Source organism: Cebus imitator, unplaced genomic scaffold (genome assembly GCF_001604975.1).
Source record: "Cebus imitator isolate Cc_AM_T3 unplaced genomic scaffold, Cebus_imitator-1.0 Scaffold161, whole genome shotgun sequence".
Lineage (NCBI taxonomy): Eukaryota > Metazoa > Chordata > Mammalia > Primates > Cebidae > Cebus > Cebus imitator.
The window spans coordinates 2,193,129-2,204,967 of record NW_016107476.1 but is presented as its reverse complement, the minus strand read 5'-3'; the positions used below and the strand labels follow the sequence as shown (position 1 = coordinate 2,204,967).

The 11,839-nt window shown below is 34.5% G+C and overlaps 1 protein-coding gene across 1 annotated transcript in view; it reads left to right on the top strand.

The window, feature by feature from the left end:
- TRUB1 (TruB pseudouridine synthase family member 1) overlaps positions 1–11,389 on the top strand; it is a 46,191-nt gene extending 34,802 nt beyond the window's left edge. Inside the window, exons 5-8 of the mRNA XM_017543811.2 lie at positions 5,184–5,256; positions 6,937–7,076; positions 9,117–9,173; positions 9,912–11,389. Of these exons, the coding sequence (XP_017399300.1) occupies positions 5,184–5,256; positions 6,937–7,076; positions 9,117–9,173; positions 9,912–10,171 (530 nt within the window). The 3' untranslated portion in view covers positions 10,172–11,389. The remainder of the gene's footprint in view (positions 1–5,183; positions 5,257–6,936; positions 7,077–9,116; positions 9,174–9,911) is intronic.
- The last annotated feature ends 450 nt before the right edge of the window (positions 11,390–11,839 follow it).

The window sequence follows — 11,839 nt, the reverse complement described above, 5'->3', positions numbered from 1 at the left end:
TTTTGAGACAGTCTCACTCTGTCAACAGGCTGAAGTACAGTGGCGCCATCTTGGCTCACTGCAACCTCTAACTCCCTGGTTCAAGTGACTCTCTTACCTCAGCCTCCTGAGCTAAGATTACAGGCATGTGCCACCACACCCAGCTAATTTTTGTATTTTTAGTAGAGACGGAGTTTCACCCTGCTGGCCGGGATGGTCTCAGTCTCCTGACCTCGTGATCTGCCCGCCTCGGCCTCCCAAAGTGCTGGGATTACGGGTGTGAGCCACCGAGCCTGACCTGGATATGCTATTTTTTATTGCTTATATCAATGTAGATAATTTTTTCCCTAGAAATTTGTCATTTCATCTAAAATTTCAAACATACTGATATAAAGTCGTTTATAATAGTCCCTTATGACTTTTCTTCTATTTTGAAATAATATCAAACTTAGATATACAGCAAATAACTTTTCCTAAATTACCCAAGAACAAGCTCAGCCATGATGTTCCACCACCCAAAATACATTACTGCAATCCAGTTTGGAGACCCTATTTATTTTTTAAAAACAGCTTTCTAGAAGTATAATTGGCATACAGAAATACTGTACATATTTAAAATATATGATTTGAAAAATTAACATGCATTTACCTATAAAATCAGAGCTATGATGAAAATAGTGAACATGTTTATTAATCATAAAGTGTCTTTATGCCCCTCTCTCCAGTTTGAGTTAATTTTTTAATATGATTTCAGATATGGATTCAAGGTCATTTTTTGTATATGGATATTGTTTTGTAACCATTTTTTAAAAGGTTATCCTTTCTCTGGTTCACTTTGAACTTGTGTCAAAAAAACAGTTGTCCATATCTACGTACTTTTATTTCTAGACTTTTAATTCTGTTCCATTGATCTATGTATTTTTATACCAGTACCACACTGTTTTGATTATTGCAGCTTTGTAAGTCTTGAAATTAGGGAGTGTTAGCCCTCCAACTTGTTCTTTTTCAAAGTTGCTTTTGCTATTCTTGGTCCTTTGCATTTCCATATGAATTTTTGAATCAGCTTATCAGTTTCTATACACACACACACACACTCACACATAATCTACTGGCAGTTTGATTGAGATTGTTTTGAAGCTATAGATCAATTTTGGAAGAATTGACATCTAAACAATATTGAGTCTTCTGAACCATGAAACAAGATATCTCTCTTCATTTATTTAGGTCTTTCAATTTCTTAATGCCATATTTTTGTAGTTTTTAATATCAGATCTTTACATCTTTTGTTCACGAAATCTCTAAGTACCTGATATTCTGAAATTTCAATTTCTGATAATTCATTGGTAGTTTATAGAAATGGAGTTAATGTTTATATATTGATCTTGTGTTTTTCAATTTTGCTAAACTCACTTGCTTGTTCTAGTTGTTTTTGTATAGATTTAATATTAGGATGGCTCTAATGTAGACTTTTTCCAGGTCTAGATTAGCTCTGCTCCTAGAGCATGACTTTTCTGTAATGTCTATCAAATGTCCTGTGTATTCAACAAAGTTTCTTCATTCTGGATGGCTGAAATCAAAACATCCCCCACTCTTGTAAGAGCTTTGGTAGTGCTTCTTTAGTTAATTTTGTAGAAACTCTGGGGCCTTCATAGACATTTCTTTCTCTGTGTATTTTCTTCAACTTCCAGCTGCCACTACTTCCCCAGATTCTGATCTCTGTTCCGTGAGATCACTGTGATTTGAGGTTCTCCTCTCTGTCCCACAGTTAAGAAAGCACCTCCAGACAAAAACAAGTGATCATGGGGCTTGCTTTGTTTCTGTTTTCTCAGGGGTTGCAGTCCTTGATGCCTGTTGTCTGTCTAAAAATAGTTGCTTAATATATTTTGTCCAGTTTAACAGCTGTTTATGGTGGCAAGATTTGTCTAGTGACAAATATGGTTTTAGTCAAATATGGTTTTTATCATATTGTAGTCAAATATGGTTTTTAACTCAATCATATTGTTTTTAGCTCCGTAGTTAAGTCTCAACCATCATGTTGTGAGTTCACTGGAAGAGTCAAATTTTAGGCAAATAATGATGTATAACATGATCTTGTATATATTAATTTTATGAAATATTTTTATAGTTAATTTCAAATGAATGCTGTCATATTGATGGCTTATTAATTTACTAAACAAAAAGTAATTACCCAAGTCCTATGACACTTGTACTTCTTTTACCAAATATATTAATTTTACCCAGTTACTTGATATACTTACTATGGACATTTTATTCTATGTTTCTTTTTTTTTTTTAAGACGGAGTTTCACTCTTGTTACCCAGGCTGGAGTGCAATGGCGCAATCTCGGCTCACCACAACCTCCGCCTCCTGGGTTCAGGCAATTATCCTGCCTCAACCTCCTGAGCAGCTGGGATTACAGGCACACGCCACCATGCCCAGCCAATGTTTTGTATTTTTAGTAGAGACGGGGTTTCACCATGTTGACCAGGATGGTCTCGATCTCTTGACCTTGTGATCCACCCGCCTCGGCCTCCCAAAGTGCTAGGATTATAGGCGTGAGCCACCACGCCCGGCCTCTATGTTTCTTTTTAAATATTTTGGAAGTAGAGTCTTTATACTTACGTCATAAGAACAATTATTATTTTGATTGGACTTATATCATGTTTTAGATATAGCCAGTTTGTACTACATACTCATGTACCACAAGCTTAGATTTTATTATAAGACAGCTTGCTATGTAGGCTGCCTAGTGATTCAAACATCAGATGGTTGATTGGCCTAGGTGACTTTTAAATGCCCTTCAGCCGTGAGATTCTATTATTCTTCAGCAAATTAAATTCAGCAGATGTCTTGAGTGCCATTTTAATAGGGTAAGTTATATAAGAAAAATTATCTTTGCCTTTGAGAAGCCTAGAATTTCATTGGTAAGTTAATACCTGTGTGTGTATGTGTGTGTGTAGAAATAGAATATGTAGAAAGAAGAGAGAATATGTGTAGAAAGATAATAGTTAAAATTGCATATGATTAATTACAAAATGAACAACACAAACCATAAATGCTTGACATGTTCAGTCAGAGGAAGAGACAATATGGCAAAAGTAGAAAAGAAAGAACACATCTTGTCTTCTTGTGTGTGGTGATATCAGCAAAAGAGGGCCACCAAAACAGCACAAAGGAGCACACATTTGCAGGAATATCAGTGAAGAAAATAGCTTAGTAGAAGTAGAAAGCTGTTTGCCTTGTTTTAAAAATGTGTAGCTAAGTTGTGAACATTGCAATTTTATCAACAGTGGCATTTCTTTCAGCAAGTGCCAGCCTGATGACAGCATTGGCTGTCTAGATCTGGAAATCTTACATTTGTAAGGTACCGCTGGTAATAATGTCTTAATGTTGCTGTAGACTAAAATTTTTTCATAGAAAAATCCTCATCTGTATCATCAGATAATCTGAGAAACAGTATGAACATATCCACCATCTGAAGTCTGCCTTTTTGGAGCTGCTAGGTGCTAGAGAAATTCTTTTGAGTTTTACAGCTCTTCTGTATCTGTCTGAGTCTTAGTAGATTCTGGTCTTTTGTTTGTGGTTAGCTTTTAAGGGTCAAGGTCATACTGAGGTTAAAACTGTCTTGCTGGGTTGATATTAAATCTGGACATAGTATTCCATGCTGACTTTTAATTCTGGTATTGGAACAGTAATTCAAAGCACACTAGTTTTTATTTAATATTGTTCAAATAAAATTAAATTTAATACGCATATACCAGAATAAAAAGTTTAGATAAATTTTCTACAAAATAGAAAAAGCACTGAAATTTCTTTCCATTGACTGTGAGCTAAACAGATTATAGAATATTTCTGTGATTTAGTTTATTACTAAATAGGAAAAATGTATGAAGACATCTTTGAGCATGAAAATTCTAAATTTCAGTGTATTATAGGTTTCAGTTTTTAAAATTATAGAACTGAACTTTTTGTCTTTTTTTTTTTTTTTAATATGGAACACAGTCGGGTGTGGTAGCTCATGCCTGTAATCCAGTACTTTGGGAGGATGAGGCAGGAGGATCACCTGAGATCAGGAGTTGGAGACCAGCCTGGCCAACATGGTAAAACCCAGTCTCCTAAAAATACAAAAAGTAGCTGGGTGTGTTGGTGCACGCCTGTAATCCCAGTTACTTGGGAGGCTGAGGCATGAGAATCACTTGAACCCAGGAGGCAGAGGTTGTAGTGAGCTGAGATTGCACTGCTACACTCCAGCCTGGGCAACAGATCGAGATCTATCTCAAAAAATAAGTACATAGATAAATAAAAATGAAATATGAAACACTTTACTAATTTGCATGTCATCCTTGCTCAGGGGACATGCTAGAACTCTACTTTAATATTGCATCATTTTGTTTAAAGCAGTACCAGACAAAAGCTGAAAATATGACTAACAGATATTAAAAGCTTTATGTATATGTCTTCATATTTTCAAAAATTATTGTTTAAAAAAATGATTGTTTAGTAAGCATGCTAAAATCCTTGCTTATGTGTGTGTGTTTTTTTTTTTTTTTTTCTGGCTTAGTTTTGAGGTTGACTGGGAGTGTTCATGAAAAACGAGACAAATTCCAACAACAGAGAAGGGGGCGGGGGAGGGGGACAGATAAATGCAGTTTTACTTGGCAGAGTTGAATGTTGAATGTGTAAAATTTATGCCATAAAATAGATTTGAAATCTTATCAGGTAAAACTTAATATGTGGATAATACTTGATAATGTTGAGTACCACATTGAGTTATTTACAACATTTGGTTTCTAGAGAAACTTAGAAAAGAACTTATGGGAATTATTTTGCTGCCTGTATTCTGATCATTATTGATCACAACAGGATCATTTCTATAGCTAATGGGGGATTTTCCTCAGATCTTCTTAAGGCCATAGTCAGAACCAACTGAATATATATAGGATGATTGCATTATTTTTATTGGGAAAAAAAATGGAAGCAAAGGAAATAGTTTTAATAAAGAATGTAAGACTTTCTCCCCCTTTTATCTCATTAATGTATATTTTATTCTTTTACAAGGTAGAATTTGGGCTACAGAACATATACTGTAATACATGCTTTGTTGGAAGAATTTTTAAATGAATTTTCAGGGCTGTTGGTGCTGTGAAGATAGTACATGTACTTCTGTGGTTGTTTTAGTGTCTTTTTTGTTGATTTTTGACAGATAAAATAACACAAGAAGATATTGAAGGCATTCTACAGAAATTTACTGGGAATATAATGCAAGTGCCCCCCCTGTAAGTTCAATTAGTAAATTTGGATAAATGTTTACTTTTCTTTTCCAGTGGTTAACATCACTCTAATTAAAATACATGGGCTTCCTCTTGCCATATGGCAAGGCAGGTTTTAAATCTGGTGTGGCAAATGTTCAAGTAAAGGTGAGACAGGATGTGGAGCTTTTGACACTCTCTAAGAGGCAGTGAAATGTGGTCTACTTTGTTTCTGGGTGTGGCCACAGCCTGGCATCTGTGCTATTACAGTGTTTATTGGCTTTTCTGATTCTGTCAACAGACATCAGGGCAGTTCTGGAGCCCAGAGATGTCCCTTTTCCTAGAACTGTTGTGAAGGGAGCAGTCCAGTCTGGGAGGGAAGTCGGAGTCCTAATGTGCACTGCCTATCAGGTGCTGGGACCATTCCTACTGGGCAGAATCTTTGCCTTCACTATTCTCTGCAACCAGCGAAACCAGTGAGAGTTATAACTTATTAAAAATATAAGTATATTGCTTTACTGCTTGTTTTAGTTTGTTTGGGCTCCAGTAACAAAATATCAAACTGGGTAGCTTATAAACAACAGAAATTTATTTCTCACGGTTCTGGAGGCTGGGAAGTCCAAGATCACAGTGCAGTAGACTTGGTGTCTGGCAGGGGCCTGCTTTTTCACAGATGACACCTTCTTACCCTGTCCTCCCATGGTAGAAGGGACAAGGCAGCTCTCCGGGGCCTCTTTTATAAGCGCACTAATTTCTTTCATGAGAACTGTGCCCTACGGCCTAATTACCTCCCAGAAGCCCCACCTTCTCATATCATCACCTTGGGCATTAGGATTTCAGCATATAAATTTTGAGGTTTGACATTCAGATCATAATACCTTATAGCCATATTTTCCTGCACATTACCATTTCAAGCAAATTGCCTGTTTTTAAAAATGGCTGACTCGATTATAGGATATGTCGGGATAAGTTTCTGACTTCTTTTAGAATTTAGTATTTATTTTGTATTTAAATTCTTGGGATTTTCCAGGAACACTGAAATATCTCTGAAGAGATACCTTTTCATGATTTTGCCTCAAATGTAAAAATTTAAAAATTTTAGCAAGATCTACATAAACATTATTTTGGATTGTTGTTAAAATAAATTTTATTTATATTTGGTTATAAGAATTGTTTTAATATTTTCTATGATTATTCCAAGGATTTTGTTTTCCAGTAAAATTTTATCATGAAAAGCTAAGATACGCTTAGTAGATTATTTGCTTATTAGCTTCTTAGAAATGTTTTGGTAACATATAAAAATGAATATTATAGTAGAGATTGTTTAAAGGAAATATAGCTGAGATTATTATGACCAGAGTCTATTAAATTCCTTGTGCCTTTAACACAGAATGAGGACCACTAAGGAGAAGACATGAATAGACCATCTCCAAAAAGGTGGTTAAAGAACAAAATTGGCAACACTGTTTACTGAGTGTCAGAATTAGGCTATGTCCGCCTTAGAAATATTTAGAAACTCTCTCCATGACAGCATTGTGGAGTAGATTAGAATTAAAAACTCATTCATTTTTTAGGAAGATTCTCACTGTAAAGCACTGCCAGCCATCCTTCCTTTCCATACCAGAATCTGGAATTATCATCTCGCAATCTTTCCAAATCCCCCTCAATTCTTGCTCTCCTTTCTTTCCCTTTCTCCCATCTCACAAGCTATTCTGCATTAAAGAAAGATGGACAGAGACTTTCAACTTTGATGAAGAGAGGTGAAGTCGTAGAAGCAAAACCTGCCAGGCCAGTGACTGTATACAGTATCTCCCTTCAGAAATTCCAGCCACCATTTTTCACATTAGGTAAGATGGAGAAATTTGAAATCATTTGTAGTTACATGTACTTTTAATTTGTATTTGGCTACTTTTGTGTCATTTTAATAGATCTGTAGGATGTTGGAGATTTTTAAAAAATTGAATTTAAGGAAAGTTAGGATTTCTTAATACCTTTTTCTGGTAACACATTTTATGAGATTCCTGTAGCTATCTGAAGATTCAGAAATGCCTTCCTAACTAGGCTGAGTGTTTCGTGTATTGTATTGTGTTATCTTACTATAAAGTTGAAAGTAACATACTTTAGATCTCTATAGAGAAGCGTAAGAAGTATATACTTCTTAAATTTTAGATTTTATTATCTTTTGGATGCTTTTCCTCCCATTTTGTTTAGTACTTGATACATTCAGTTTTAGAATTGGCATTAATTTGTCAATTGAAAACAAAGCATTTTTAGTTTTTGAACAAGAAACCCCTCACCCCCCTGTTCACCACCTTTAAGTTACTATTAAAGATCCTGTAAATATGGAAAAATATGAGTAAGGCATGGTCACGTTTTTAGTTCAAGTTATGAATTTTAATTTCTAATACATATTTGAAATAAATGTAAAGACTATGAAGTTCATTTCTGTTGTTTGGAAACTTATGATCTGGCTGCAGAAAGTTGTAAACATATAAGAGCTATGAAGAATCCAAAGCTGTAGTTCCTAATCCTCAGACTCCCTTAAATTGAGCCTACCCTTAATTTCATGGTGCATACTGAATGGGATTCATTTTAGAAATAATGTCCCAAAACCTTTTAACCTAAACTTACTGCTTTTTTCTATTGGCATTATTGTTTTATCTGTGTTATGTTTCTGCAGGATATGATTTTGTACCATTAGGGAAAAAAAAAGTCACTTTGTTTCTTCAGGTTCCTGCTTCTAAAATATTTGACAGATAATGAAAAAAACACACTTAAAAATGTTGTGCTCCATTCCATGAAAATGAAGCAGCTGGTTTGACAGAGTAGATATTCTCTATGAAAGCAAGAAAAACTCAGATTTTTCAGATTGTATTGAAGTCGAAAGTATTTTATTGACTAGTAACTAGGGAGAGCAATAAAAGGCCAAAAGGTATTTTTTCACCCATGTCAAATGTAATGCAAGAATTTTGGTACACCTGCATTTCCTCCCAGTGCCCACTTTCAATCTCAGTAGTGGCCCCCAACCATGAGCTGACTAAAGAGAGCGAGGGAGGGGAGGGTGGTTATTAAAATTCTCAGGTGGTGAGTTTTGATTAATTCCCCCAAATGGCTTTATTTGTACAAGACTAGAAGCAGCTAGAATATAGTCCTTTTGTGTGGAAATGTGGCAGCTCTTTTCAGGAAGTCTTGCTGATGAATAAAAATAATGCAGAGTCCTGTTCTTAACCAATAAGCTTGTGTTAGATTATATTAAGAAGAAATTTAGATTTACATTCAGTTCTGGGACATTGTGTAATTTTAAGCCGTTTTGTGATTACTTCAGGTGTATTTCCAAAAGAACATTTAAATATGCTGAGTTCTTCGTGAGTAGTACAGTACCCCAAACATAATTCTTGTTGCTGTGAAAAGGGATTTTTGGTTGGTTGGTTGGTTTTTGGTTGAATGTATAAATCAGAAAATATTTTAAAAATCTACAGCTCATGATGGCAAAACTACATTTCCAAACATTTACAACCTATTAAATGAACAAGGCATACAAATCTGAAAATATTTTTTTAAATCTACAGTTCATGATAGCAAAGCTGAGATTTCTAACTATTTAAAACCTATTAAATGAACAAGGCTGAAGTACTAAAGTGGTATGACTTGCCAGTTAATTTAAAATGTGTTCATGAGTTTCTGCTATTTGCTTTCTCCACACTCTGACTTTTCAATCTCACAAACACATATGCTACTGGATGAATAATTTATGTTTTAGTGCATAAATATTTTATCACTCAATTGTTTGCGTAGTGCATTTTTACATTTGTTTACGGGCATCATTTCTATGTAAAGTGGATTTCATAGGAGGTTAGCAATTTACCATGTCACTGTTAACATTCTAGATGTTGAATGTGGAGGAGGTTTTTATATCAGAAGCTTGGTCAGTGACATTGGAAAAGGTAAGCATAAAAATGAATTACGAATTATCATTTAGAGAGTAATATTCCTTTTCAGTGGGAAGAGGGAATTTTCCATTTTTCTTATTTCTGAGTACTGGCCTTAGGAACTGAACTCTTGCTGCCTTCAGCTTTAAAAGCATTGTCGGTTTCTGGCATGCAATTATCAGCCTCAGCAGCTGCAGTGAAATGCTTGTAATGGAAAAGAAGAGAAAGAGAGAACAGAAAATGAAGACGGGGAAAAATGAATGTAGGGCTGACATCTTTGCAAGTACAAAAGATTTTAACTCAAACTAGGGATCAGAAGAAAAAAAGAAAGATTTAACCTTGTAAAAGTTATTTTCAAATTTTTTAAAAACTAGAAGGCGTAGTCTTACAAATAGCCAGAAGGTTTTGGTTCTGGCTCTGCCATTTACTGGCAGTTGTCACACTGGACAGGTCATATGATCTCATCTGTAAAGTGGCGGTAATCTTTACTCCATGAGGTTGCTTCATGAGTTAAATAACAAAACTGTGGGCAAGTTCTATGTTGATTTTACAGCAGCTTATAAGGTGAATTATTAAATATTACTTTGCTACTTATGCCTTTATCTCAAGGCTCTTGGTTCTTACATTGGATTATTTTATTTTTGGGTGGTTTTGAGATATTTGAATCGAGTTCGGTCATTTGAACAATTATAGACTATGAGATATTGAATCATTTATCTTCTGGATTTTTTTTCCCACCTTTTGTTGCTATAGAACTGTCTTCCTGTGCCAATGTGCTAGAGCTGACCCGAACGAAACAGGGGCCATTTACGCTAGAAGAGCATGCCCTTCCTGAAGATAAATGGACAATTGATGACATTGCACAGTCTCTTGAGCATTGCTCATCTCTTTTCCCAGCAGAGTTGGCACTTAAAAAATCAAAACCTGAGAAGTCTAATGAACAGGTTTTGAGCTGTGAACATATAACTCTAAATGAGCCAAAGGGAGAAGATGATGTAATTAAGACGTGTTGAGATTGGCCTGGGAATATCATCATTTTCTAGTTGACATTTGAATCCCTTTGTGCAGATGCAGAATGGCAAGCTACATTCAAAAGACAAACAGTATTCTTAACGTTTTTTTTGCATGAAGAAAAATGTCTATCATTTACAGTTTCAATAGCATATAATTTATTTACTATGCCTTATAAATGGCCTCGCAGTTGTTCAGTTGTTTGCTGTGTTGTGGAATGTTCTTTTAGGATTTTTTATATCGTGAAAATGTGAATATGATTGGATTCAAGAAAATTAAATTTCTGAATTTGATCTGTCTTCAGTCTTGTGAAAAAGTTGAACAAATTTCCTAATCAAAGAAATAATGTATGAGTTCCATGTTTCTTTAGTTTGACAAAAATAAATATAATTTAGTGTTTTTACTTTATTTAGGCTTCCTGGTGGCTTCATTTTATTGAAATTCTTTACTTTGTTTGAAATGGCCATTATTGACTTTTTTCTTATGTTTTGGAGAGTTTATTATTATTAAAAATATTTCTTTGATAAAACACCCCTTATCTAGTAATACCTGTGTTTGTTTAGATCTTGGAAACGAATAAACTTTTATAGTATTTGTAAATGAACCAAATTATTGCTGCTACCACTAAGAGGATGTAAATAGAAGACTAATAATTAAAGTCACCTTCCTACCTTTAGAGCACCTTCAGCTCCTATAGTTTTGTATTGTGGCAGCTATGAGATATTTTCATGGTAATTTCAACATGGTCAAGCACTTTGTACCAAGTTATTAAATAACAATTTTTAAAATTTAAAGAATGTGTCTTCAACTAAAAACTTTTCTTTATGCTTTAGCATTTATTTATGTCTCTTTATAGAGCATTATCCCTGTGACATTGTTTCTTTAGTTTGCTCTTTCAAGAGATATTTATAGATGCTGCCATAGCTGCCCTGCATTTCCAGCTAATCTCTTCTGCTCTAAATATTTAAAAACAGTTCTTCTCAAACATTTTCATTCAGATAGCTTTCTGAAAGTTCCCTATCCGTCTTTACCATAATTTTTAAATGTAGCCACATTATAAAATAGTAAACTTCATATATAATGAATGCTTCATATTTTTGTTATGGGAAAGCAATAACATAGTTGGATACAGAATGCAGCCAGTCTTTAGAAACATTCAAATCCCTCTTCCTTTACTCAAATACAGTTTCAAAAGGAAGACTCATGAGAAATGTCATAAAATACAAGTTTTTAGATTTTTATGCTTTGCCTTTCTTTTTAAAGGTGTTTTCCTGCTCTGCACTAAGTTTTTATTTTGCTTAACCCACTTTGAATTCAGTGTAAAAAATTATGTCATCATTATGGCATTTTCAACATATTGGCAACGTATTTTAAATGAAAACATTAAAACTAATTCTTAGTATGAGACAAAATTGTAAGGAAAAAGTATGAATACCATGATGCATTAACATAAAATACCAAACACACAGAATTATAAAATGAAAATTTACAGTTTAACTTGTTCATATCTAGTGCCCATAGTGTGTGTCAGTCAAAGGTGGCAGCAGACACACCCGCCTGTTGGAATGGCACAGGTTACAATATGTCCTCTTCATTGCAAGTTAAAGTCTAAATAGGAAAATACTTAGGTTTTAGAATACATAGGTGGGATTTCTGCTGTATTTTTCAAC